Below are 27,814 nucleotides of genomic sequence, written 5' to 3' on the forward strand. Positions count from 1 at the left end.
AATACATATGATGCATTGCTAGTTATGATCAATCAAATACATATGGTACAAACATAATTGCAGCAATCATATGATGACACTAGTATTCATGATCAGTTGCAATTCTAACATTTGAAGCTAACATTTGAAGCAATCAAAACGGAGACATGAAATAATACCACAAAGTTTGAGACAAAGTAAAACAAAATAAGGTACAATCCAAAGTCAAACTCAAATAGTTGGAGTCATACAAATTGAAGTACAATAAAAATTTAATCATTTCATTCTGACTCAGTCTCTGATCCCATGTCTTCATCATCTGCAGCATTTGTTGTTGCATATGCATTCCACATCTGTATTGCCAAGTCATTCCGGAATGCTTCTGCATCGAATGACTCTGCATGATTCTCTTCATCTTCATCAGAATCACTACTTTCCTCATCTTCCTCCAACGTGGTGCGAGAAGAGGAAGCGGTTGTTGGCCCCGACCCCTCCCTCGACTCCCGAGCAAGCCATTCCTCCTCTTCTTCCAATGAGTTGTGGTTTAAAATGTGGTTGTGAAGCAAGTACACAAGCTATCACAATCTTAACTTGAGTTCTGAAAGGAAACTCCGCTCGAGTTGCCAATATCTTAAAGCGACTCTTCAACAAACTAAAAGCACCTTCAATGACGTGGCGTAACCTTGCGTGCCTCAAGTTAAACAACTCCTTTTCATTTTTGGGTCTTAGATTTCCCCTCTTCCATTCCTTCAGATGGTACCTAACATTTCGATATGGCCTCAAAAAACCTCTTTGGTTGGCAAAACCAGCATCAGCAAGATAGAATTTACCATTTGGAACAACTAATCTTCCATCTCCTTCTCTATGGAGAGCATCATCCAAAATGCGGGAGTCACATGCAGACCCTTCCCAACCAGCAAGTATATACGTGAATTTTTTGTCATGGTCGCATGCAGCTAAAATGTTTTGTGTAATAAGACCCTTCCTATCTCGAAACCTCCTATGTTTTTCAACAGGTACCCAAGCTGGTATATGAGATCCATCAATGGCTCCAACGCAATCTTTGAAGAATGGGTAGAAGCTGTGATGGTTACCTGCTATCTTCGGATGTGTGGTGAGACTAGGGGGTTTTAAAAGCAACGGGTGCAGTTTCATCATTGCATTTAACACTTTATTAAAGTGTCGACTCACTGTCTCCCCAGAATGCCCAAAATGGCTCTTTAAAGTTGAATTTTTAATGTGGTGTCCAAGACAATGTAGAAACATCGTTACTTGTTCCTCAACTAACACCAATTTGTTGTCTTCTAAGTGCCCCGTCGTACGCAATAAATTCACCAAGTGGTAAAAGGATCTTTGGCTCATTCTTGTTTCTGAACGACATGTATTCTCGGTGCCACCAATAAAACGTTGGGTTTCAAGAAACCCACGTCGGGCATCTACTCGATATGGTTGCCTCTCACCATATGTTATTCTAATATATTCAATGATTGTGAGAACTGATGTTGCCACCATAAGAAGTATCAAGTCATCGTCATTCATGTTGATCTAGGTGAGGGTGCCTTATCTAAATTTATGCCCTGAAATAGATGACCCACCAACAAGATTGAATACCTTATTAATAGCAAAACATACAGATTAATAACCATTCAATCAAAATCAACCAATCCACCAATGATAAACTCATATAGTCCCCAGCATTGACAATAAAACCATCCATCCATTCCCCCCCCCCCATCAATAAATAAGAACTGAAACTGCATATCCCAATTAAAATAAAAGAACACAAGTCATTCGTTTGATTCCTGAATTTCAAATTAGATATAAAACTCAACTGCCAACACATAGCTCCGACAAGTCAAGTAACATGGCTAATGAATTGATACAAAACCACAAGTAAAACAAGCAAAACAGATGCATAGTGTTTTGTTGAAAGTATGAAAATATGTATACATGGTCTTCTAATTTCTTGGCTACGTACGTAAGACTCTAGAGCAAGCTACTGATCAGATAATGAGCTAGCTTAATTATACGCAGATCTATACCCGCAAAACCCACTTTAATTTATATGCTCAAATAAGATTTTATTATGTACGGTCTTTGGTACGCGAGCATCCACTTACTTTGTTCTCCAACATCTGTATTAGAAAGCAGCAGCAGCTAGGAATATATATGTTATTAATAGAATTTATGTATGTTAATTAAGGTAAAGGACACATATTAATCATGGGTTTCTTTTCCGGATTACAGAAGATGACCCATGTGTGGTTTTCAAATCTTATCCCAAAACCCACCCTTGTAATTCAAGCTTTCTAGTGATGTATGGTTTAAACCAATTGTCTATATATAGAGAGTCTCTCCTTGTTTGGAAAACTCATTAATTCATCTGCTGCTTTGATAGCTAGCTAGCTACAGAAGTTACAAGTTCGGCAATTACATAATTTTAAGTGTGAGGAGCCAAAAAAATATGGAGAGTACCCGCAAGCAGAAAGGTTTCATGGGAGGTAAGCTTCTCATCAAGTCTTTGTTCAACAAAACAGATGCATAGCCAAGGGATATTATTGTTTAGAAATAAGTCAAAAACCCTTCATTAAGAAACAAAAGAGATGGCCATTCTTCTGGATTTTGCATGTATAAGAAGGAAGATTAGTTCCACATCTAATCAAGTCTGTGAACCATAATGAGCCAACAGGAGTCAACAGAACTCATTAAATTGGATTTCTTAAACTTATGCAAGTAGGGGAATAAATTATGCAGGAGCCAAAGTAAGTGTCCTAAAGACCATGTGCAGAAATGATGCTGTAGACAATTAAAAGGAAGAAGCAGAGGGTTCAAATCCAGTGTACATCCTTTCAATGAACACAAACATTAAACACTTCTCTTTATGTATAATCTCTTATAAGTAAATAAATTTCCACTGAAGCAAATAGAGCCTCAAGTGATCGAAAGCACAGTTAACACCTATCATATTTGACAATGGTGACTGAAACAAAAGCAATAACCCCTTTGTTAATATTTATACTGATAAATCAAGTGTTATTACCATAGAACTCTAATAAGAACGTTAATGAATCTCTGTTGCTGTTGTGTATGTGATACTAAAAGAATTTATAAGCGAATGCAGCATCCATATTGAGAAAAAAATAGTTGTGCCAATATACAGGCAGGAGATTGTCAACCCGTCCTGCACTAATCAAGTACACCATATAATCAAATACAGCCAAGATTGAATCAGGATAACAAATCTTCTTGCAAACAGAGAATTAATGATCAGACATCAATCACCTAATACCTAAGTGAGCTCATTATTCAAGGCTTACAGATAAATGATTCACCAAACCCATTGATCTCACATCACTTAAGCTTGTTCCATTCCCATTTTCAGAGGGAAAGGGAGGGGGGAAGATATGAAGCAAATATTTCAGTCAGAGCAAATTTCCATCATAAATCATGTTATCACCTATCAATACAAAATGAAATAAAAGATGCAACCGCAAGCCAAAACCAAACAATGGATCGGATAACAGGACATTAGAGCTTAACAAAGAATAAATCATAGATTGCAGTGACGGCATATAAGAGAGAGATGTTACCTTTTTGTAGAAATGGGTGTGAATGAAGCTTAGAAGAAAAAAAACCAATGGAGCTCAACGAAAGACCAGTGCTCGACGACGAAACGGAAGCCGTAGCAGAGATGAAGAGGTGTTGAGACAAGCTGAGCCCTCGAAGCTGGAGATCAACAAGCTGCTCGCCGATGACGATGACGGAACGGAAGCCCTAGCAGAGACGAAGAGGTGTTGATCAAATTTGTTGTACAATGACTCAATAACATGAACCTCTTACCTATAAGACTCACAAACCTTACAGAACCATGCAAGAGAAGCGTGAATCTTCACTACAGAAATCACCAAAACACACAGAAGAAGAAGAGAAAAAACCCCTAGAAACAACACCCTAAACCCTTCAGTGCACAAGATTTTTTTCCCCAACAGGAAAAGCGATGAAAATGAAAATGAAAATGATCCAAACAACTGGGTACTATACTCTCTTCAATCAGAATAACTTGAAAAAGGAGACCCGGAAATGATGATCCAGGCAAGTTGGCTGCTCGACGATGACGATGACGATGACTGAACCGAAGCCCTAGCAGAGACGACGATGACGATGACGGAACCGAAGCCCTAGCAGAGACGACGATGACGATGACGGAACGGAAGTCCTACCAGAGACGAAGAGGTGTTGATCAAATTTGAGACCTCGAAGCTGGAGATCAACAACCTGCTCGATGATGACGATGACGGAACGGAAGCCCTAGCAGAGAAGAAGAGGTGTTGAGGATCCTTTCACGACAAAAGTGATTCTGAAAGTGAGTCGATGTTATTTATACCCCCGCTTCAAAACGATGAGTCTATTTGGAAACCACCTCAAGAGGTGGTTTCCAGTGGATTTCATTTTTTTAGGCAAAAACGTGGATCCGAGCTGATTCATGATCCCCTTAGAATCGGACTCATTTTTAAACCAAACGCGTTTTTTTGTTGGACTCATGATTCCCTGGAATTAGATTCCAGGGAAAAGGGGACCCAACGCCCCCCAAGGGGTTTTTTTGGGGGGGGGGGAATAAATCAAAAAAAAAAAAAAAAAAAAAAAAAATACAAAAAAAACGGGGGGGCGGGTGGGGGGGGGGCGCGGGGGGGGGAAGAAAAAAAATAAAAAAAAAAAAAAAATTAAATAAGAAAGGGGGCGGCCCTCGGGGCCCCCCCCCCCCTTTTGGGGGTTTTATTAATTTTTATTGCCTCCCCAAATCTTACTCAAAACAAACTATGTCAACATCCTTCATCATCAACCATCAGTGAATTGACTGGCTGAACTTCCCAGATGCTGCATATGTCCGGATCAAAGCTTCAAAGACCTCACTACCAAAGGAAACCTCAGCTTTGTTTAGAATCTCAACAAAACCTTCACCACCCTCGACATCCCTCTGCTGCTCAAAATGTGTCATGATAGTATGAATGGTCTCTTGCGATGGGACCCACTTACCACCATCCCCACTTCTAGTAGAAATACAAAATGCGAGATAGGGAGGACTGTCGGGTAGAGACCTTGATCATTAAGAAACAAGGTAGTCGAGATTTTGACCGAGATGTGCGATTCGACGACTCTAAATCTCGCTGAACAATTCAACGCATTTATGGCACTCAATTGAAGCAAGATCGGTAGAAATAGCATTGACAACACAATCAATGGAGTATTAAATGAGAATAATTAAGTAATTTAACTGTCAAAGTGCAATATAGTCATTTCTTGACTTACTTAACAGAATTTTAGTTTAAAACCTAACCATGCATAACTTGTAAATTAATAAGTGGATGACATGTATTTTAAGCCATAACGAGAAACCCAGAGTTTTTTTTTTTTTGGTAGAAAAGCTTCATTAAGGAAGGGCAAAGGCCAAGGTTGAGGAATACAACCAAGGAGAGGAGATATGCCAAAATGTCGAGCCCGAAATCGACAAGGCCTTCCGGGCTAGATCGTGAGCAACAAGATGTAAATTTTTGAAAATGTTTTGAGGAAAGTGGTTCACCTAAATTCAAGAAAAAAACCTGAATAATGATTGTTTTCAATGATCTTATGCCCCTCTTGTCTTATGGGGGAATTCTTTCTCCTCTCTTCTTTCCTCTCGTCCTTTTCGTTTAATAAAGAGGCTTTGCTCTTCATTTTTCTTTTTTTTCTTTTTTTTCTTTTTTTCCTGTTTCAGTTTTGTTTTGTTCTTCTTTTTATATCAGAACGATGCATAGAAAAGAGATCATAGAGTTAAATTTCTTGATGATAATAATCAGACTCTGCTTGAGCCAGTAGGATCTCAACCTGAGTAGAGATTTAACTTGCCTAACCCTGAAATTTAAATAAATAAATAAATAAAATTTAGACAGATTCCATATACGATCTGCTCCATTTTAGGTACTAAATCATGACATAAACATAGTAGAAGAGATTCCATTGCTGCTTACCCTGCAATCTTTCAATATGAAAATGTGTTTTCTACCTGGAACACATTAACCTTTTTTCAGTGGAGAACAAAGCCGACAACTTAAATATTGATCCCTAATTACAGGAATTTTAGCAGAAGGAAAGCCAAGCAAGTATCACAAGGGAGAAAAGAATCTTGTCAATAAACAACTCAAAGTTGGTACGAACTACAAAGATGATGAACAGCCCTCTACAAAGCTCATTTGTTAAGAAGTCCTCAAGAGGTTGGGCACAAGGAAAGCCATCCAAAGATCATATCCTTCATCTTCATAGCAGTTAACATATGCGAGCTCAATCATATATTGAACTCAGCTAGTTCTCACCAACCATATTTGCCAACAAACCCTCGCTGCAATTGCATTCCAAAACTGTCCTAAAGGACCCAGATTGAACAAATGAACAATCTCTTTCAAAACCAATACACCAACTCAAACCCCCCCAAAACCAGTCAGGTTTTATCTAGTTGGAATTAACTCAGAGTAGCACCAATTATGAAAAGTCACTGTTTGAGCCAATTCAAGTGTACATCAAAACCCTTTTGACCTTCACATGATCAAAGTCAAGTACAATGAAGGTAAATCTTATTATCAAAAGACAAACACAAAATGCTTACTAACAAGAAATTCAGGATCGCCGGAAAAACTTCTAAAAATCTGGATATAACATTGATCCTCAGTTGCCTCACCAAATCTTACTCTGGGCAAACTATCTCAAGCAAATGCTTAGTTTTCTCACTGACTTCAACATTCTCCATCTTCAACCGCCGGCGCATCGATTGGCTGGTCTTTCCAGAGGCTGCATATGTCCGGATCAAAGATTCAAAGACCTCACTATCAAGTGAAACCTCAGCCTTATTCAGATTCTCAAGAAAACCTTCAGCACCCTCAACATCCCTCTGCTGCTCAAAATGTGACATTATAGCATGAATGGTCCCTTGCGACGGGACCCACTTGCCACCATCCCCACTTCCAATAGAAATAGCATTGCCAACACAATCAATAGCCAATGCCATCTCTCCATTCTTCAAATAGTAATTCAAAAATATTTCCCAAGTCTTAGCATTAGGCTTTGCACCTCTCCTTCTGGTTTGCTCTTGAAGTTCTTTGGCCTTATCTAGCATTCCTTCTTTGGTATAGGCTCCTATTAGAACATTTGCAATCCTGATATCATATGCAGAGCATCCACACTCCCATTCATGGAAAGTTTTTTCAGCACCTGGCAAATCATTTAACTTCACCAAGACCTGGATCATATTCAGATAACTTATATTTGCTGTTTTTGGAAAGGCCAGCCTCAAAGAACGCCAAACCCGATATACTTCAATCAGATTCCCAGTTCGACCATACAGAGTGATCAGGTACTGAAAGGCAGAAAGATTCTGGTGTGCATTTAACTTCTCCAGTTGCTTTAGCGCTTTTTCTGCCTTCTCAATCTGCCCAGCATCAATATAAATTGAGGCTAGATTGCTATATGTCGTCCAATCTCGAGCAACACGGCTATCCTCCTTCATCTCCTCAACAACCCTCTCAACACCATAGATGTCATTGACAGCAGCAAGAGCCCTCATCCAAACATTGTATGTGAATGAATCAGGCTTGACGTTGTTTTCCTTCATTTCCTGTATTACAACAGGGATTTTATCATGTTGCCCAGTTTTCGTGTACAGGGTCATCAAGCTGTTGTAGGCCATGGAGGTTGAAGCAAACTTAAGTTCCTTCATCTTTTCCATAAGAGCTTCTGCTTTTTCTGTCATTAATTCCTTGCAGTAACAGTTAAGAAGGGCACCATAGCAAAGGTAGTTCTTTGACTCTTCAGGAAGATTTACGAAGTAGTTTTCTGCAGCAGCAACATCTTTGGCTTTAGCGACAATATCTAAATGGATAGCCTGATCACTGACTGTTGGGCTCATGCCTCTTCTGTGCATGGCTTCTGAAAGCTACATGGCAACAATCAAAGTTAAACAGTAAAAATTGAAACTAGTAAACTGTGAAACAACAGAGAGCAAAGACACTGAGAGATATGAAATAAATGGTCTGGAAACATACTTGTGACAATAGACCTATGCAAAATAAAGTAGGAATTCCAAAAATAAATAAAAAAAGCACATCATATCCTTTAATGCAAATCTCAGAAAAACGAAACGAAATAATTGCAACCTTTGGCAAGTAAAATCAGTTCGGTATGCTCCAGGCAGTACACCCAAATAAGCAAAAACATGTTTTCATACAATAGGCTCCATTAGCCATTCTTGTCCTCAACCAGAGCAATTTGCCAGTGAAACAAGGAAACTTAGGCCCTAGGAATTGACATTTGTTGAATATTCTTCGACCAATTATCAGAACACTTTCTCAATGCACCATGCATGTCTGGGACAGCTTCTGGACAGCAAAACAAACCAAAGTTGTTAGTTTTGAGCTGCCTCCCACCTCATACATCACAAATAAACCCCTTCTACTCCAGGTTCTTAGCTTTTGACATCGAGGAAGAGGTAATTATCCAAAACCAATTGTTGCCTATCAGCCCTGGACTCCAGAAGCATAAGCACCAGAAATCTGTAAAAGAAGAATAAAACTTGCACATAGTACAGCCCCATCAATTGATTCCTTCCTAATAAAATTCTGTCCAATATGAATGTCCCACTGCTGATCTAATGCGACGAAAAACCCCAAAAGGAAAAGGCCAAGATGCTGAACAGCCCCACATTACCCCTTTGAAGTACCCCAAGGAGGCAATTGCAATTGGCACAGATAACAGAAACAAAATGTGTTCGACAATTGACTGTACAAGGCTCCTGCTACTGCAAGTTCTCAGAGGGGCAACAGCATGCAGCCTTTCTCGTTCTGTGGAGAGGCTATCTCCATGCATTCAGATCCCCAACCTGTTGCTTGCACTGACACAACTTACTGCTGGGCCAAGGCTTGCCCCCTAAGAGGTCATGAGTTCAACTCTCCTTGGGGACTAACCCCCCCCCCCCCCCCCCCCCCCCCAAAAAAGAAAAAAGAAAAAAAGCAATTTAAGTACTCCAGCTAAAAGGACCAAAACAACTCTCTTCTATCCCTCAATAAAAGGCAACCTCCTACTCCCAGTCAGTCATCACAAAAGTAAATTAACTTCTCTATGGAGGGGTTAGCCATGGCCCTATTTGCCCCACTCTCGCCTTAATGTCTCTATGATTGCTAACTCCATTGCAATCCATGGTCCAGCTAATAGTGTGCCCTCCATAGAAACCTCCCTCTTGCCCCAAGTTAAGCCAAATTCCAAAATCTTGTCACTGGGAAAAGCATGACTCACAATAAACTCTAAAATTAATTAAAACCATAACTTTCTGGCAAGGGAGCATTCAAGCAGTGACGTTAAACAAAATTCTAGAAGTCATAACATGCAAAGAACTAGAGATGAGATTGATAAAGAGACTTGAAGTTCTGTGAGTATACTTATCGTCCTTCTTATCTCTAAGTAATAAGACTCCACCACCCCAAGCAAAATATGTGATGGTTGCTATGACTGTATTACCTATTAATTTCTTTTGCCATGCATGCATCATCCAACGATTTCATGTGATGGTTGCGATGACTCTATTACCCATTCAGCTGGATGTGCTGCAGTAGGACTTAGTCAATCTCACTTTCGTTTTGTTTTGATAAACTGTGGCTCTATCTGCAGGGAACATGCTGGTTCCTAACATCAAAAGCATTCTCCAAGGGGTTCAGCATTGGTGTACCAACGTGTTGGCAAAATGAGATGTAAACTGAGGGATTCTAAAGCTGGATGGCCTCTAGAGTAGTTTGATATTCTGTTATCTATATCATCTTTATTCAAGTTGTTGTCTGTAACCCTTACCTCTAAAGATACAGGCACCGTTGCTCATGGAACAAAATTCGACAGAAATTAACGAAATTTCAGTCAAAATGTCTGCACTTTTCTAAATCGAAACGAAATACAAGGATAGGAACATAAAGTGTCCCATATCATATCGTATCAACCGGTATTTCGGTCAATACGATACAATCATACAATACTTCGACCGATACTATATCGAGCCGAAACGACACAATGGTAAGTTATAAAATGTCCATTTTCAAGCTAATTTTCTACCTATCGTCATTTTCAGCCATTTCGAGCAATATTGCCTTACAGTTTTGACCCTATTCTGATTTTTATTTTTTTTTATTTCTTTTGTTTTCATCCTTCTTTTCACCTAATTTCTACAACTCCATTTCATTCAAACACTAGATTTGCTCCTCCATTTGTGCATTTCTCAAATCTTGCAAGGTGAGTAACCAACTTCCTCATCTTTTAATTTTTATTTTGTGTGTGCCTTAAATCTTCTTGGATTGCTTCCAAGTTTAAGTATGTTTACTTTAGAGTGTTGATCTATGAATTTGTAGTGTCAAAATTAATTTTTTAATCTTCTTACTATTTTTTTATTTTTCTGTTATTAAAAATTATTTGTAAATTATGTATATTACTAAAAATTTATATGTATAGTAGATGTATGAGCTTCAAATTAATGTATGTGAGAGTTAAGATACCATATTACTGTGATGGTGTTGAATCATTTTTTCCTGTTAATTATGTAATTTTAGTGTATATAATATATATTTAAATCATTTAAAATAGGGGAGTATTAGTGGAAGCATGTATGCAATTCTTGGAGCATGTTGTAGAGCTTTTTAAGATAGTGAGTATTTCATATATTTTTAAATTATTTATCTATTAAAAAATATTTATATTTTTTTTTATATTTAAAAATAGGAGGTTATTACTAGAAGCATGTATGTAATTTTTGAAGCATAATGTGGAGCTTTTCAAAATACTTAGTATGTATTTCTTGTATCAGGCACTCTCTTTCAAAGGTGTCAAACATAGCTTTGGTAACACCAGAGGCCACTGACAGCTGATAGGAGGAAAAGCGAGTGTAATTAGTGCAAGAAACAAATAGGCGGAGGTGGGGCCACTAGACTGAAGGTGCATCTAGTTGGTGGAAACAGGGATGTAGTAGGGTGTCAAAAGGTGCCCGCAGAGGTCAAGAAGGCAATGGCCTCATATACTAGTGGGGGAAAGCAAAAGAGGAAAGAGAAGAGAACACAGAGGTAGGAGTTCGAGGATGCATGCTTAGATGACCTTCCAGATCCCGAGGATTATGGTCTAGATGAGTCAGGAGAGTATGGATGTGACCTTGACCCAGAGGCCGAACAGATTAGGAGGGTGATGATGATGAGTAGGGAGCAACATAGGGTTGAAGACATGAGGAGGCAACAGAGGTCTCTAGGTTGTGGGTCCTCTAGAGAGTCAGCAGGTATGGGAGGCCCAGGCAACTCGCAAGTCCCTATAAGGAGGAGTCAGAGTGTGACACAGGAAGTTCCTATCCCACGGGCCCCTACAAGGAGTCGATTTCCGTCAGCACATCCTACAAATCCAGATCTAGAGATTCTTCGCAATGATCCGGCCCTATTTATGAGGCCTGAGCATAAGCAGAAAAAATTGAAGCACTAATGGGGGAGTGTGAAGGAAAAAACGGGGATGGCTTTCTCCAAATGGGCTTATTACCATAGTATTCCATCACATACAGCCCAAAGGCCCTATTATAGTATATGATTAAGGCAATAAGCAAGGCTGGGAGTGGTGTATAGGAACCCACTCCATACGAGATATATAATGTCTATTTTCCTAAGCATAGGGAGGACTTAAATGAGTATATTAATGGATTAAAGCCCATGTGGGCTCACTATGGAGTGACTGTGATGGCTGATGGTTGGACTGGTCCCACTAGATAGTCCATCATCCAATCATTTTAAATTGGAGGACAGTGTTCCTCAAGTCAGTAGATGCATATAGTGATAAGAAGGATGCAAAATATATTTATAAACTATAAAAGCAAGTGGTAAAGGAGGTTGGAGTGGAAAATGTGATCCAAATTGTGACTGATAATGGCTCCAACTGCAAGAAAGTTGGGTTGAACATGTAAGGGAACTCCAGGTATCAAAACATATAGTATTAATTTTCATTTTTAAATACATATATTTACATTACATGTACACTTTATGACTTTGTATTGATGCCTTGATGGATGGACAGATATAAGCTCTTTTGGACTTCATGTTGAAGGACATCAGAAAGGTCAAGCTTGTGAAGAAGACCGTGGAGCAAGCTCGACAAGTTAGCACCTTCATCTATAACCACGCATATGCATTACAGATGATGAGGGACAAGTGTCAAGGTGACTTAGTGAAGCCAGGCATAACCAAATTTGCTACTAATTGGATAGCACTACAGAGCTTTGAGAGTAAGAAGACTAGCCTTAGGAGCATGTTTGCATCAGAGCGGTGGTTTAGCTGGGAGGATTCTTCATCCGTGGGAGGAAGGAAAGCACAGTTGACCATACTCGATGAGACTTTATGGCATAATGTGAGGATAGTGGTGAAGATGCTTAAGCCTGTGGTGCATGTGTTGAGGATGGTAGATCAACAGAGAAAACCTACTCTACCAAACATTTGTTGCAATAAAGAGGATGAAGTAGCAAGTTGCTCAGGTCCATCCACACGGCAACAAGAAAGTCTTCGAAATCATCCAAATTAGATGGCAGTCTATGTTACAGCACCCACTACATAAGGCTGGTGAGTTGTTAAGTCTAGTATTCAATTTAATTTTCATTATGTTATCACACAATTAAGCATTAACTATTCCCTTTTATGACATACTTTTTCTTACACAACATACTATTTAAATCCCAAGTACCATTACAAGGACAATCTTGGGATGAGACAAGATTTGATGGATGCCATCCAAACTGTAGTGGAGAAGTTGGAATCGGATCCATCTAAACAAGAAATCATCCTTATGGAGGTAAGATAGTGATTTGAATCATTTGATACTCACAATTCATAGTTTTATACTAAGTCATTAACCTAGTAACTAGTTATTGGTTTTTCTCTTTATATATTAGATAAAGGCATTTAGGTATGCCACTGGGAGCTTCGGCCATTCCATGGCCGTATTGGGATGGGAATCCGCCCCTGGGGGTAAGTTCATTCATTTATTTCATTATACTAGTAATGACGCACGTGCATATGCACGTGTGATGTGTCCTTCAAATCATTTCTCATGACTGAGCTATAGGTGAGTAGTAGATTAATTGATTTTAAAGGAAGAAGAAGACAGAGTTTGATCTAAATTAATACCGTCCACATTGTGTTTAAAAATAGAGAGATGATTCATTTTCAAATAGCATTTTCAAGTCATGAAAAAATTCAGATTAAAGGATACAACAATCAACGGTTAGAGTTACCATGAACCAGAAATAGAAGAAATTCAGAAAAGAGCCAAAAAAGCAAGAAGAAGTCCGTACAATCAACTGTAAGATCGCATTTTTCCAAGATGATTTCCAGGGGTTTATCTGAGAAAATATCAATCAGGCTCAACCATTGTATTCCACCAACAAAAGCAACTTCATCTCTCTCAAAAAACCTAGTAACCTCGAGTTCGGCATGACTGGGTTTTTTCCTGCTCTGTCTGTGATTTCGTTCTCCACTAAATTGACCTCTTCTCCTCTATCCATACCATCATTGGGGATTACACTGACAGTGTAAGTAGAGCCACCGGTGGTCTTCGAGCAGCGAGAGAGAGGAAATTGTAGATGAACTGAGAAAGGATCAATAGGGAGATGGGTTTTGGTAGAGAAGACTGAAGAGGAGAAACAGAGCAACACATTTGCAAGTTTGTTAAAGAAGAATGAAGAGGATAAACGACATGAGAGAGGAAGATGATCGGTTAAGGAGACAGACTATCGCCAACGGCTTAATTAGATGGATCACATAAGAGCAGAGAGTTAACAATACGCTAAGAACTGTAATAATCGTGAAATAGAGAACATACATTAAACGATGAACAGATTGTAGAAGAATTTCCTCTTTGCAAAAAACTTGCAGTTAGATTAGATTAGGATTAGCAAAAATACCCTCTTTGCTACCACACTCCACCTATCTGAGATTTGCAGATTGTAGAAGAAATCCTTCTCTTGCATAGACGATTTCTCTACCAAAACAGGAAGAAATAAGAATTTAGACGATTTCATAATCTCCTCTTTGGCATTTGTTACAAGCAGGGCCTATCAAGTAACACAGTCACAGACCCTCCTTGCACAATAAATAAGTTTGAAAATATCCAACTTTTGGCTCCCATCAACTGACATTAAAGCGGTTGCTTCTGCTTTATTTCCTTTTGGTAAATTGGTTGGACTAATGAGAATCTAAAGCGAAGTCAACACTGCAGAAGGAAGCTGAACCCTGGCCCTGTTCTCCATGAGTTGAGTCAGAACGCAGTGACTTTACAAGGACTGGTCATGAACAGGGACTGTAGAAGAAAGTAGAAACCAAGAAAATTGGACAACAATGAATGCTGAAATTAAACTATAGAAACTGTGGCAAAAGAACAATCAGCCTGGTATGTCCCCAATGTCAAGGCATAAATTTCTTGGAGGTAAGCAAGCAGGTGAAGAAGAATTTGAATCTGAGTCTGGTGTCACATTAGTAGCAACCGGTGCTGGAACAACCTTCTCATTTCTGCATGAACCAACACATAAGAAACATACATACATGACAGCATAAGCATGTCCTTCTTTTGATTTGATGAACTTAACAACACAGACATAATACTAATCTTCCTAACATTACTTTCCTGTTAAAACCAAAATGAAGCCCTCAACTCCCAAGGAAATGCAATCTTAAATCCTTGGAAATGAAAAATGGGTTTGTTTAAGGTGTAGTTTGAGACACATTATCAGATCATCCCCCACAAAATGATATACATCAGAACTGGGAAATCAACCTTCCAGCTAAACTCGAATGTCAAGCAAAACAGTGTTGTTTTACAAAACAGAATCAATCCAATAACAGGATTAATGAACGTTGTCCAATATTCTTGGCTCAAGTCTTTTTCGTTCAAAGTTCAAATATTGGAGTGAATGAAGCCAAAATAAGAAACTGAAAATGAATGAAGAGATACACTCACTGGGATATCCAAAACAAGTATTGATATGTAAAAGAATTAGACAGTATTTTTCTCAGATTGTCCAGGACAGAATCATGAATAAAACAAATAAAAGAAAATACTGTTGTGCTTTGCAAAGCAGTATGCAACTATTTGTAGAAACAAAAACAAACAAAATCACTAACTTCCAAATGTAGTCTAAGTTTGAGACCTGAGACCTGCATTTTCACTGATGATACATTTAACTTACGATTTATGGAACAGGGAAGAACTTCCTCATGTGCCTTTGGATCGGTGTCTCTATGAGCTGGACGTCGAATATCAAACTGATCTACAAACTCCAAAGGAGTCGCTCTCTCATTTTTGATCCTCTTGATCTTGGGGCTCAACAAGCCCCTGTGCCTAAACCCATACAACTTTTGAACCTGGTTATCTGCAAAATTAAAAGCTCTCTCCATACTTTTCAAGCACCTCTCCACCGAATAATCACCATAGCTTCCACAGGGCTTGCAACCCATGAAATGGGTCACAAATGGCCATCTCTCATCACCCAACCCAGGGTGGTACAACATCGTCTCCTCATATGTATCCACTAAACCAGCCCAGTAACCGTGTAAGTAGAAAGAATTCTCAATGAAGACCTAATCCATCCATTGTTTCTGGGAGATGAGAAGGTAGATCAAGGCGGACTGATCGTCAGCCTCGAACGCCGGTCGCCCTTTCAAGTTAGCAGTCAAGATTTTCCCTGCTTCATCCCTAACAGGACCTTTGGGACCCATGGGAGCCCAAGCATCGAGCAAATCCAAAGACCACTGGCAATTCCAAAAGAGAAAGCTGCCGGTGTTCAGAGCAACCCAAGATTTCTGCTCGAACAGCAAATCTGGGTAACCATGGATTACCATATTATACTTGACATACTTAGACAGAGGAAGCTGAAACACCATATCCGTGAAGAGGGCATCGCTATCCATTCACCAGATCCACTCGACCTCTAGGTGAGACATCATTAGGTGTCGAATCAAGGGCAGCTTCGCCCAGTAACCGGCGAGCTCCTTATCGAGATGAGCCATATTGTAAATGATCTCAATGCCATGGATTCTGCAGTAATCGATCTTGTTCTTGATGGACTTGAGGAGATACAACAACAACAACAACAATAAGCCTTGTCCCAACTAAATGGGGTCGGCTACATGGATTCTTGCCCTCCAATCAGTTCTGTTCGAAGCCATGCTAGATACAAGGCCTAAGCTATACATATCCTTTCTCACCACTTCTCCTAAGGTTATCTTAGGTCTACCCCTAGCTCTTCTAGTTCCTTCAATATGGATTATATCACTTCTCCGTACAGGAGCATTTATAGGTCTCCGTTGAACGTGGCCGTGCCACCTCAAACGACTTTCTCTAAGCTTATCACTTATGGGAGCAACTCCCAGACCAACTCTAATATGATCGTTTCTTATCTTATCCATTCTAGTTTTGCCACTCATCCATCTTAGCATCCTCATTTCTACTACACTGAGTTTATCTATATGATTCTTTTTAACAGCCCAACACTCTGCACCGTACATCATAGCTGGTCGAACAACGGTCCTATAAAATTTTCCTTTAAGCTTTAATGGAATACGCCGATCACATAAGACCCCGGACGCACCTCTCCACTTCATCCACCCTATTTTAATTCTTTGGGAAACCTGATCTTCCAAATCACCTCTTTTACTTATGATTGAACCTAGGTACCTAAAACAATCACTCTGAGAAATCTCTTTATCGTCAAGTATCACCACCTCATCATCCCGCCGATCATGACTAAAGTTACAAACTAAATATTCTGTCTTCGATCTACTAAGTTTAAAGCCTTTTGATTCCAAAGCTAATCTCCATGATTCTAATTTGGTATTAATCCCCACTTGGGTCTCATCAATCAACACAATATCATCCGCAAAAAGCATACACCCCGGGGACCTCATCTTGAATGTCTTTGGTTAATTCATCCATTACCAGTGCAAATAGATATGGGCTTAAAGTTGACCCTTGATGTAGCCCAACCGTTATCGGGAATTCATTACTTTGTCCCCCCACTGTTCTAACACTAGTCACCGAACCATCATACATATCCTTAACTATATCTATATATTTACTTGCAACACATCTTTTCTCTAGTACTTGCCAAATTAACGCTCTAGGGACTTTATCATAAGCTTTTTATAGGTCAATAAATACCATATGAAGATCTTTCCTACATTCTCTATACCTTTCCATAAGTCTCCTAATTAAGTAAATAGCCTCCGTTGTAGATCTTCCGGCATAAACCCAAATTGGTTCTCCGTAACTGTAGTTAAGTGTCTCAAACGGGTTTCAATTATTCTCTCCCATAATTTCATCGTATGGCTCATCAATTTAATGCCCCTATAGTTATTACAACTTTGAATATATCCTTTATTTTTGTATATTGGAACCACAACACTTCTCCTCCAATCCACAACACTTCTCCTCCAATCATCTGGCATTTTCCCTGTGCTCATAATCTTATTAAACAACTTAGTCAACCAAACTAGTCCATGGGTTCCTAAGCTCTTCCATACTTCAATTGGGATTTCATCAGGACCTTGTGTCTTGCCGAGTTTCATTCTCCTTAAAGCTTCTTTTACTTCGGACATCGAAATTCTACGTATATAAGTTCGGACCTTGGTGCCTTGGTAAAAAGTGTAATCGTCCGAAACATAAGTGCTTGAAGAATGCTCATTTAGTAAACTAGAAAAATAGGTTTCCCATCTTTTCTTAATATCCTCCTCACAAACTAATACTTTACCATCTCCATTTTTAATACATCTAACATGGTCAAGATCTCTACTCTTCCTATCCCTCATCTTAGCTATCTTATAAATAGATTTTTCCCCTTCCTTTGTGCCCAATTTATTATACAACTCTTCATATTTCCTTTCCCTTGCTTTTCCTGCAATTTTCTTAGCTTCATTTCTATCCAACCTATACCTATGAAGATCCTCAACATCTTTAGTTCTTTGCCATGCCTTAAAACTAGCTTTTTTATTCCTAATGGCAACTTGAACCTCACTGTCCCACCACCACGTCTCTCTATAAGAATGAGTCTTTCCTTTTGATTCACCTAGAACATCTTTAGCCACCTTCTTAATACACATAGCCATCTCATTCCACATTGCATTGGTATCCCCTTTAAAATCCCATTTTCCTTGTTTGACTACTTCATTAATGAAGGATTTAGAGTACTCTCCTTTCAAATTCCACCATCTTATTCTGGGATAGTTTACCTTGAACCTTTTATGTGTTCTTGGGACTAAGCACATATCCAAGACCACAAGTCTATGTTGTGCAGTTAAGCTTTCCCCCGGTATCACCTTGCAATCCTTGCACAACAATCTATCAGTCCTTCTAGTTAGGAAGAAATCTATTTGGCTTCTATGCTGTCCACTTTTGAAAGTAATTAAATGTTCATCTCTCTTTTTGAAGTAAGTATTTAATATAGATAGATCAAAAGCAATAGCAAAATCCAAAATTGAAATCCCCTCCTCATTCCTTTCTCCAAAACCATATCCTCCATGAACACTCTCATATCCTCTTTGATCTTTTCCAATATGTCCATTTAAATCACCTCCTATGATAATCTTTTCTCCTTGACGAATTCCTTGCATTAATCCATCCATACTTTCCCAAAATTCTAGCTTTAGACTTTCATCTAATCCTACTTGAGGTGCATATGCACAAATTATATTTATGAATTCTTTCTCCATTACCAGCTTGATAGCAATAATCCTATCACCCACTCTTTTAACATCCACCACATCATTTTTTAAATCTTTATCCACTATTATACCCACTCCATTTTTATTTGTTTTATCCCCAGTATACCAAAGTTTAAAGTCATCCAACTCTTTGGCTTTTTTACCCCTCCATCTAGTCTCTTGGATGCAAGCTACATTAATCCTTCTTCTCCTTATAACATCAATCAATTCTAAGCTCTTACCAGTTAAAGATCCTATGTTCCAAGATGCCAATCTAATCCTACGCTTATGGACTAGCTTCTTTACCCGCACTCGTCCACGGCGCGGGAACCCTTGCCTACTTATCACCGCATCCGGGCGCCGATGCGACGCGTCGCTTACAGGGGACGCCCTAGCTAACCCTTGCCCACTTATCACTACACCCGGGCCATAGTGTAGCGCGTCGCTTCTTTTGTCGGGGAACGCCCTAGCATAGCTTTTATCATATAAGGTCGAATCCATGAAAAAAGGTTTGGCTAGATAACAATCCCCAATTGCATTGTCACAAGGGTTTGGAGAAGACCCGGTAACAAGCAAGATTCGAGCTTTACCTTTGACAAGATTTGGGTATGTGCCCCAACATTTCTCCTTTTCTTTTCTTTTTTTTTTCAGTCAAAATATTTCCTTAATTAATTAGATTTTATTACTTGATATAAGTGTATAACGTGTCTAATTTTTGGATCACATTTTTCTGAGAATACAATGAGACATCGAATAATGTATCAATCAATTAATGATTTATTAAAAAATGAAAAAAAGAGAGATTGAGAATTTAAATTTACCAGTTTAGACATCATTTATTACTAATTTGCTTATCTAACTGATTGAATACAAAAGGGTATTTGTGGAAAACAAAATGTAGCCGTGTCCATTGAGTTCATGCTTTTATAATAGTAGTATGATATTTAATTATTATATTATATCTTTAATTAGTTATTTAAGTATTAAAATGACTTGGAGTCTATGTTTGTTTCAGTTGAGTGGTGGTTGCAATTTGGACGTGACTCACCCCACTTGAGTGTGATTGCAAGCAAAGTGCTCTTCTAGACATGTTCTGCCACTGGTTGTGAGCAGAATTGGAGCACTTTCAGCCTCATTCACTCAAAAAAGCGCAACCGATTGGATGTGAAGCGTCTACAGGACCTTGTCTACATACACTATAATCTGAGACTAAGGGAGGATCCATGGTGGGAGATCTCGGCGAGATTTCGCTAGATATCTCGCTATTTTGACATAGAGAGACGAGATGAGAGGCGAGATCTGCGAGATGGGAGATCTCGCCACGAGATCTCGCCATATCTCGCTGCAACCATCAAAAATTGCCAGAAACTTGATTTTTTTGTCGGAATTTGTTGGGGATTCAACTTCTAAACATCTTTAATACATCTACAACATCAAATTATCATCATTCAAACCTATTTCAACTAGATCTACAACAAAGGTAAGATTTTCCCCCAAATTTGAATTTTTTCAAATAGAATATTCTACAATGGGTGTGTGAGTTTAGTGTAAATATATGTTGATCCACAAGCTTTGATCTAACTTTAATGGAAACCAATTTAATGTGACATTTAAACCTATATGTGACATACTATAGTGATGAGTTGACTTGGGAGTCATATGTGGCCACCGTTCAAAATCAGTTGATGCAGAATGTTGAGTGATACTCTTGCTTGTCTTGTAATCTTATTACTCACATACTATTGTGATTGTGATTGTGAACTTATGGATTATGATTTATGACTTACTAAAAGTCTAAAACTTTTTATGGTTGTAAAATTTTGAAGCCATTAAGTTATTTGATAGTTTGATGTGTAATGTATTTAATACTTTATAGTTGATAACATGAATTACTTGATATCTCTACATTTCAGTTTTACACATAGGGTTGACTTAGAAGACGTAGTTAGGGTTATTTTCTCACAATTCTAAGGCCACCAATGTCTTCAAAAGGCCTTAAATAAACTAAATGCCAAATTTCAGCCCAACCGGGGCCCTAAAACCCACCGAGATGGGTCACCGAGATTACGCAAAAATTTTGGTAGATCTCGACCGAGATCTCGCCATCTCGGTCGAGATCTCTCTATTTTGGAGTGGCAAGATCTCGCTCCCACCATGGGAGGATCATATTAGACAAGGGATGAACAAAGAGAGTAATAATATTGAGTTGGCCGACATATTTGAGATGGATGATGATGATAACCAATAGTTGACTAGATCAGGGACAGGGAAGGGCCATTGTTGGAAGAGGAGGGAGGTCGTCCCAGTAGAGACAGATTGTAGAGGAGATGGGGGCTGATGTGGAGGACTTCATGGCCTAGGAGGGGAGTGCACATGCAGCGCCGCCCGTCCCTTCGTGCCACACCCCAGTGCATCCACCCAAAGTGAGGATTTGATTGTCTAATCCGACACTGAGGATGATGTGACTCAGGCCTCCAGCAATGACGACGATGGTGATGATGATGACGATGGTGATGATGATGATGGAGGGGATGAGGAGCGTGTTGGACCTCGTGGTCAGGATTCAGCTAGAGATTGACCACCACCAGTAGTACGTGAGTCAAGGGGGGAGGACGACCACCAAGATTCACAGGCAAGAGTTAATTCACCCACACGACACAAGATTCAGACCATACTAAAGCTGCATCTCGAAGCCAAAATGTTTCCTCTACATATTCGAGGAAAGGGAAGGGGAGACAACACAGCTATAGCACAGAGGACACGCCATCATATGGGTCCTACCATCCGGCTAATGCCGAGAGCTTGGTGGGATCTATGAGATCGATGAGCATTAATGATTCTAAAGACTCCTCCACCTTCAGAGGATCCGAATGGCATAGGCCTGCAGGGTCCTCATATGATACTGCTGTGGAGAGTATTGGTTCTAGTGGGTCGACTTATGGAGCTTATGGTTATGGACCCTATGGTGTCCCTCTTGGCTATCAGACTCAGGGTTAGCCACTAGTGGAGCCTTATGGTGTCCCTCCCACTATCACCTATCGAAGTCAGCCACTGGAACCTTATTGTCAATATGGACCTTATGCTGACACTCAGGGTGCTCCTTCATTTGTTGAGCAGATTTTCCACTCTATACCACAACCACCATTGGCCTTTCCATATGCAGTTAAGCCAATTCCTTATTCGGAGATTCACAACTTCCCACCGTCAGGAAATCTTAGGCATGTGGATGAGGCCGCGTACAGAGCTGCAATTGCTAACTACGTTGACAACTATATGGGGCAAACATCATTGGACTTGTATTATCATTTGTATGGGGTGCAGACAGAAGAGGGAGACATGGAATAGAGTAGACTTGTAATTGGTAACATTCTCGCTTTTTCTCATATGTAGTATATACTTGGAAAGTTGGATGTTACATTTTCAATGGTTTTTTTTGGTAAATTAGTAGTTCTATGTGTTTATTATGCTTGAAATAGGTAGCATGCAAGAATCCAAATCATTTTGAGATCATATGAGGCCCGAAATTGAAGTTCCAAAAAAAAAGTGTCCAGTTTCAGTCGAAATTTGTTCCTTGCCGAGCATTGCTATTGCTGCTCTTAAGGTTAGGCAACCTAAGTTAACAAAAACAATAACTTAATGATGTAATTACTCTTTATATATGAATAGATCTTGATTTTTGTTTGCATTATAAAAAATCAGCAAATCAAAATGAAACAAAATAAAGCTCCAACAATCAAGCAGGATAAATTTTGATTGCTAGAGAAACCGTCCTTTCATCTTACCTTTAAAGCAGGGTAGTACAACTTCAACTTTCGAAGCCTCTTGATAGCAACACCCACCTCCCATTTGTATACTCTCTTGGATTCTTTCAGAAATTTATTCAGCTGGGTTCGAACACTGGTCTCTGAACTCCCTTCTTTGAACAACGTTTTATACAATGCATCTTCTAAATACTTCTTCGAACGTGTCTCTATATTTTTTGTCCTCCCACCACGTAGCGCCATTTTCTGCTATGAGGTAATTGATAGGCTGGCTAAGGAAAGAACTTGCTCACAAGTTTTAAAAAAATTCCTGATCAACAGCTGCTGGATTAGTCAAGCATAAGCGTTCCACCGCTAGGGCTCCAGTGCATGCCCTGAAACTGAAAGAGAATAGTTAGCGGTTTTGGAGAGCTAGAAGAGAAAGGATTGCCTAGTAATACAATTTGTTGGCCCATATTTGGGTGCAATGGCCATTAATTTTTTTTTATTATTATTATTTTCCCATTCTTCCCACCTTGACCCTCTTTGGGTAAAACAAAAAAAAAAAAAAAAAAAGAAGAACCAAACCCAAAACCAGAGACTTACCTTGCAAATTACTTACAGCAGGGTAATCTATCCAAAGACAGCGCCAAAAGCAAGTATCACATATTGGTCAGGTGATTTTAAGAGACGTTTCACTTCATATCGTATCATAGATGTGTATCAATAGAAGTGGAATTGAATGGAGATAATCAAAATACATAAGGAAATGGTATGTATAATTTAAACATAAAACAATAAATATAGCTAATAAATAATCATTCTATCATGCACCTATTATTTACACGTGCAATTCATAACCACCAACAAGACATCTTAAGACCAGATTTTATTCATTATGCTTGTGAAAGAACTTATTCTAGATAAACACATTCATTCAAGTTCAGTGACAAGCAAAAGCAACCAAGATTGTAATAATGAACAATTCAGCTGTGTTTTCTTTTTTCTTTTTCTTTTTTTCCCCTTTCCAATAAGAAGAAAAATACATAAAAACAGTGACAAAAGACATTACAGTCATTCAAGAGGTTCCTGGCATATAGTAGTGTTTGTTGAGTGGGCATATAGCTGTGCTTTTATATTCATAACAGTAATAGAGCTTTTCAAGTTACCCATCTTTTAGGTCCCCCCCCCCCCTTTTTGTAAAATGTAGTGACTAAATGATAATTTTTGGTAGATAGATGTGATGAATCATGGGTTGGGCTCCCCTAAAACTCAGCCCAAAAACCAGACCCCACAACGCATTCAGAGCTAGCCAAAAACCCCAGGGGTATTTTGGTCATTTTCCAAACCCCCTTTTGGGCTGAATATGGATCTTGATAGAATCCCCTCAATCCAAGGGTTAGGGATCTATCTTTCTTTTTTTTGTATGAGTTAGTACTTTAACAGTTATAGTCCATTTAAGTTAGCGTTGAGTTGTTAGGATAGGGTTTCCTAATTTTAGGAACTTTATCTTAAGGTAGTTCTATTATTTATTATTTCCTAATTTGGAGTCTGAGTAGTTCAGTTAAGTTGGTGTTGTTTGTGTGTGTGATTTCTTTAGGATAGTGTTCTCTAAATTAGAAACTTTATCCTAATTAGGGGTTTCATTTTAGTCAGGTTCTAGTTAAGTAATGTTGGATCCCAAATAGGTAAGGGAATCCTTTTTTAGTCCAATTCAGTTGTAAAGGCTATAAAAAGCCTAGTGCGGTATTGTAAACTTCAGTTTTGAGTTAATGAAATCATGACTTGAAGAAAGACTAGGTATAGTTGTGGGATCCCTGGGAGGGTGACATGCGGCTGGGTTTTGGGCTTTGTTTCTGCAATTTTCAAGTTGTTTCTTCTTCTTCAAGCACTCAAACAGCAATCCCAGCAACAACTACAAGCATTCCACTTCAGATCACTGCAAGCTTTCATCCACAAGTAAGCTCATAAGCTTCCCAAACCTTTCCCCTACATCTCCAGCCACTCCCCACCCCAACCTCAAGCCAACTGTAGCCTTTCCCCTTCTCCTTCTTCCCATGTTTTCAGATCCTACCCATCTAGGACTGCATCAACCCCAGCCCCTTATAGGCCCATTCAGCTTTATTAGGATTGCACAAGCCTTTGGAACCCATCCCTCCCCTTAGTTCTGCAGAAACAGCCTCCCTTCTGTTAGTTCTAAAAAACCTGCAATTCACCCTCTTCTTTGGATTTGCAGAATTTTCAGAAATTTCCAGAAATCTGAATTTTATTGAGTTTTGCCAATTAGACCATACTCTAGTTGAAGAAACCACTATAGAAGACAGTCTAATCTGCAAAACCAGCAAGCCTAAACCCCCTATTCTACCTTGGCCAAGACACCCTAGAAACCCTAATTGTGTGCTGGTTCCAAATTAGAAGATCCTTAAATCTAACCCTAAATTTCAGGTTTACATCAATATGATAAAAATATGTTTTAAACAATCAATCTGAAGTTCTGCCTCTGGAACCACATTACTCTTCGAAAGCCTAAATACAAGATTCGTGGAAACACTCCCAGGTAATCAACAAGGGAAACTAGTGCCCTGCAAATATATTCTTTGTATTCTCAAACACCTATACATGGATAAACCAATCAACTACAAATCAAGTTTTGGTCTGATTGGTCTTAGCCCATACTTGGTTTCTTTACTGGGCAATTACAATCAAATATCCCTTTGCCCTTGATTTTCAAAAGCTAGTAAATTAGGGGTTGTATGGCAATGACTCTGTGCCAAATTTTCCAATGCAGCATAGAATCCATTTTTTATGCTTCTGTGCCGAATTGGGCAAATTTGGCACAGAATTTGTACTGAAATCTTGTATGGTTGGACACAGATGGGCATGTTTCTCTCGCAAAATTGGCATAGAATCTTGTATGGTATGTACAAAGTCACGGTACAAAATGGGTAAGCTTTTTTTTTTAATAAAATAATTAAAAAAGGTAAATACACATCAGTTGATACACAATTGCTCACATAAAATCGGGTGGCTTAATCCCATTGCTACCTTAATCCCAACCACCCCTTCATGAGAGCTATTCAAGTGACAAGAACTGCATAGAAAACATGAACAAGCATACACAACACACTTCATGAACAAGCATAATCGAGGAAATTTCAATGCATGTGATTCATATATTTTTCACACTAGGTCTTCAATGGCTTCCAGCAATGCCTTATTTTGCAATTTCAAATCACCCACACTCACAAAGACTGGTTTATTAACATAGCTAGAAGCGCTAACAGCAATACTAATGGTAACAACAATATGACTTTGAAGACTCTGGTAGCAGTTAAGTGTTATTTACACATCCCATCAGAACAGTCCAGTGAAGCTCTATTTGGAGATGTTTCCAGTGGTTCATAGCATTTTGTTCTTTAGGCAAAACAATATACACTAATGAAAGAGGTTAATTCATTCAATTTAACCACTCTTGAGCAGGTAATAAAGCAGCAATAACAGAACTACTACTATAGGACATTGTGCTAGTTTTTGAACTGTCGAGATCAGATTGTTTAAAGTTCCGAGCACTAGAATTAGTGGGCAAAGCATGCACATCCAAACATGCTTATGTAGTTCTAACAATTGTGTTTAAAATTCAAGACTTCATAATCAAGCAGGAAATCAGTACTAGAACCTGGCCAGAGTTCAAAAGAAATAGAATTTGAACCAAAACTTTCAGAATGAGAGAGGGTTGAGGCTTAAGGTTTTTCAGCAGCAAAGAAGTATGGAATGTTGGACTTCATGGGATGGCAGAGTGTCAATTATTATGCAGAGCATGTCAATACTATGCATTTCATTACTTTCCAATAAAATGATAACCTTTCAGTTTCACAAGACCATGTCATTCCGTTTTTTTTATCAATTCACCATCATCCATCAATAAAAGACATTAACAACCAACTATCACAAGAAATCAGGAACCAACCACTAACATTTAACCATAAACACAATTAAAGTGCGGCATTATGTCCTAGAATCCAACAAGCCAGCAGTAGAGGAATCCAATAAAGATGGAAGCAAGAAAATAAAAGACTAAAAGTGTGAAAACTCATAAAAAGAACAGACACAAATTCCATTTACCATCAACAGCAGACACGATTCTTTGTCTTGATTTCCAAAACTCATAAAAAGAATAGACACAAATTGGGAAAGTATAGAACAATTCATTTACACATTTCCATTTGTTCTTTTAGAAACACTAGATATTTAAAGATGGAAGCAAGAAAATACAAATGGTTTGCTACCAACGGTTAGACGATTCAGGATACAAGACTACAAGTGTGAAAACTAATGGTTGCTACATTCAATTTTGTTACATGTTGTTTCTCCTTCAATTTCATGTCATCACATTTCTCATCCAAAATTTAAGGATTTTATGACCGTTTAGGTTGTAAAATCAGAGACAGAAGAAAACGCGAAACCATTTCTGCAAATTTTTGTACGACTCCATAGACACCGTGTGCTGGTAGAGAAGAAGAAGAAAGAACTTTTTTAAAAAATGGGAGAAACAAGCAATCCACAACCGAGCCAGAAGAACAAAGAAGCAGCAGAAGAGATTCCAATTGCTCAAAATTTGTTAGGGAAAAATACCACAAGCCAGAACGTTAAAACCCCAGGCTCCAATTGCTCAAAAATTGTTAGGAAAAAATAGCACAAGCCAGAATCGTTAAAAGCCCAGGATCCAATTGATCAAAAATTGTTAGGGAAAAATACTAACGGACTACATTTTGTAAAGAATAAACGCAGATTACGAAGATGAGAAGAACGTGGGCTACCACAGAAGAAGAAGAAGAAGGTACCTGGTGGCAATGGGACTTCTGGAATGTCGACGGAGAATAGAGTCCGGCTGAAGTGGCGAAAGAGAGTGCAGTCACGCTGGAGCTTTTCTTCCTTCGGTCCTTGAACGCTGGAGATAGTTGTGGCAGCCTAGCAGGGAGAGTGGGCGGTGCGGTAGCAGGAGGAGGAAGAAATAGCAGAAGGGAATGGGGGCGAAGAAGAAAAATGGAGTAGAGGAGGGAGGAGGCCACTATGTAGGAGAAATCACCGGAACAGCAGCTGACGAGGAGAAGGAGGCTGCTACTCTGCAACTCGTAGCGATAGAATATCGACAGAGTTGAGTTCCGCCACTGCGGAAAAACCCTTGGAGTTGGAGCTGATTCTTACATATCGGCATGTATCGGTTCAATACGACTTTATTCGCATCGATAAATAAACAATACAAGAGATACGTATAGCTGTATCGTATCATTCCGGTCCATACAGTCAGTTAATTAGCGATTTTTT

General features: G+C 39.0%; 2 protein-coding genes and 1 pseudogene across 2 annotated transcripts; all 3 read right to left on the reverse strand.

Annotated features, from left to right (window-relative positions):
- Positions 1 to 260: 260 nt before the first annotated feature.
- LOC149016084 (uncharacterized) lies at positions 261 to 1,518 on the reverse strand. The gene is made up of 2 exons (XM_089156671.1): positions 642 to 1,518; positions 261 to 505 (listed from the first exon to the last, which is right to left on the reverse strand). Exons 1-2 carry the CDS (start codon positions 1,516 to 1,518, stop codon positions 261 to 263), a joined length of 1,122 nt encoding a protein of 373 aa, XP_089012797.1.
- A 4,491-nt stretch (positions 1,519 to 6,009) lies between these two features.
- LOC149016085 (Tetratricopeptide repeat (TPR)-like superfamily protein) lies at positions 6,010 to 27,695 on the reverse strand. Its single transcript, XM_089157223.1, has 3 exons — positions 27,331 to 27,695; positions 22,532 to 22,890; positions 6,010 to 7,939 (listed from the first exon to the last, which is right to left on the reverse strand). The coding sequence occupies exons 2-3, from the start codon at positions 22,751 to 22,753 to the stop codon at positions 6,695 to 6,697; spliced, it is 1,467 nt and encodes a 488-aa protein (XP_089013349.1). The 5' UTR covers positions 22,754 to 22,890; positions 27,331 to 27,695; the 3' UTR covers positions 6,010 to 6,694.
- LOC149016086 (putative xyloglucan 6-xylosyltransferase 3 pseudogene) lies at positions 9,067 to 19,582 on the reverse strand (annotated as a pseudogene).
- Positions 27,696 to 27,814: the final 119 nt, after the last annotated feature.

The sequence above is a fragment of the Hakea prostrata genome, chromosome 5 (assembly GCF_041222555.1).
Source record: "Hakea prostrata isolate BN-2017 chromosome 5, UWA_Hpros_2, whole genome shotgun sequence".
Classification (NCBI taxonomy): domain Eukaryota; kingdom Viridiplantae; phylum Streptophyta; class Magnoliopsida; order Proteales; family Proteaceae; genus Hakea; species Hakea prostrata.

Bases quoted from the DNA above. Each gene is read 5' to 3' on its own strand.
- LOC149016084 (XM_089156671.1), bottom strand. From the start codon at position 1,518: ATGAATGACGATGACTTGATACTTCTTATGGTGGCAACATCAGTTCTC. The intron at 506-641 runs GTGCTTTTAGTT...ACTCATTGGAAG, and splicing joins GTTACGCCACGTCATTGAAG to AAGAGGAGGAATGGCTTGCT.
- LOC149016085 (XM_089157223.1), bottom strand. From the start codon at position 22,753: ATGGCGCTACGTGGTGGGAGGACAAAAAATATAGAGACACGTTCGAAG. The intron at 7,940-22,531 runs GTAAGATGAAAG...GTTGCCATGTAG, and splicing joins TGTACTACCCTGCTTTAAAG to CTTTCAGAAGCCATGCACAG.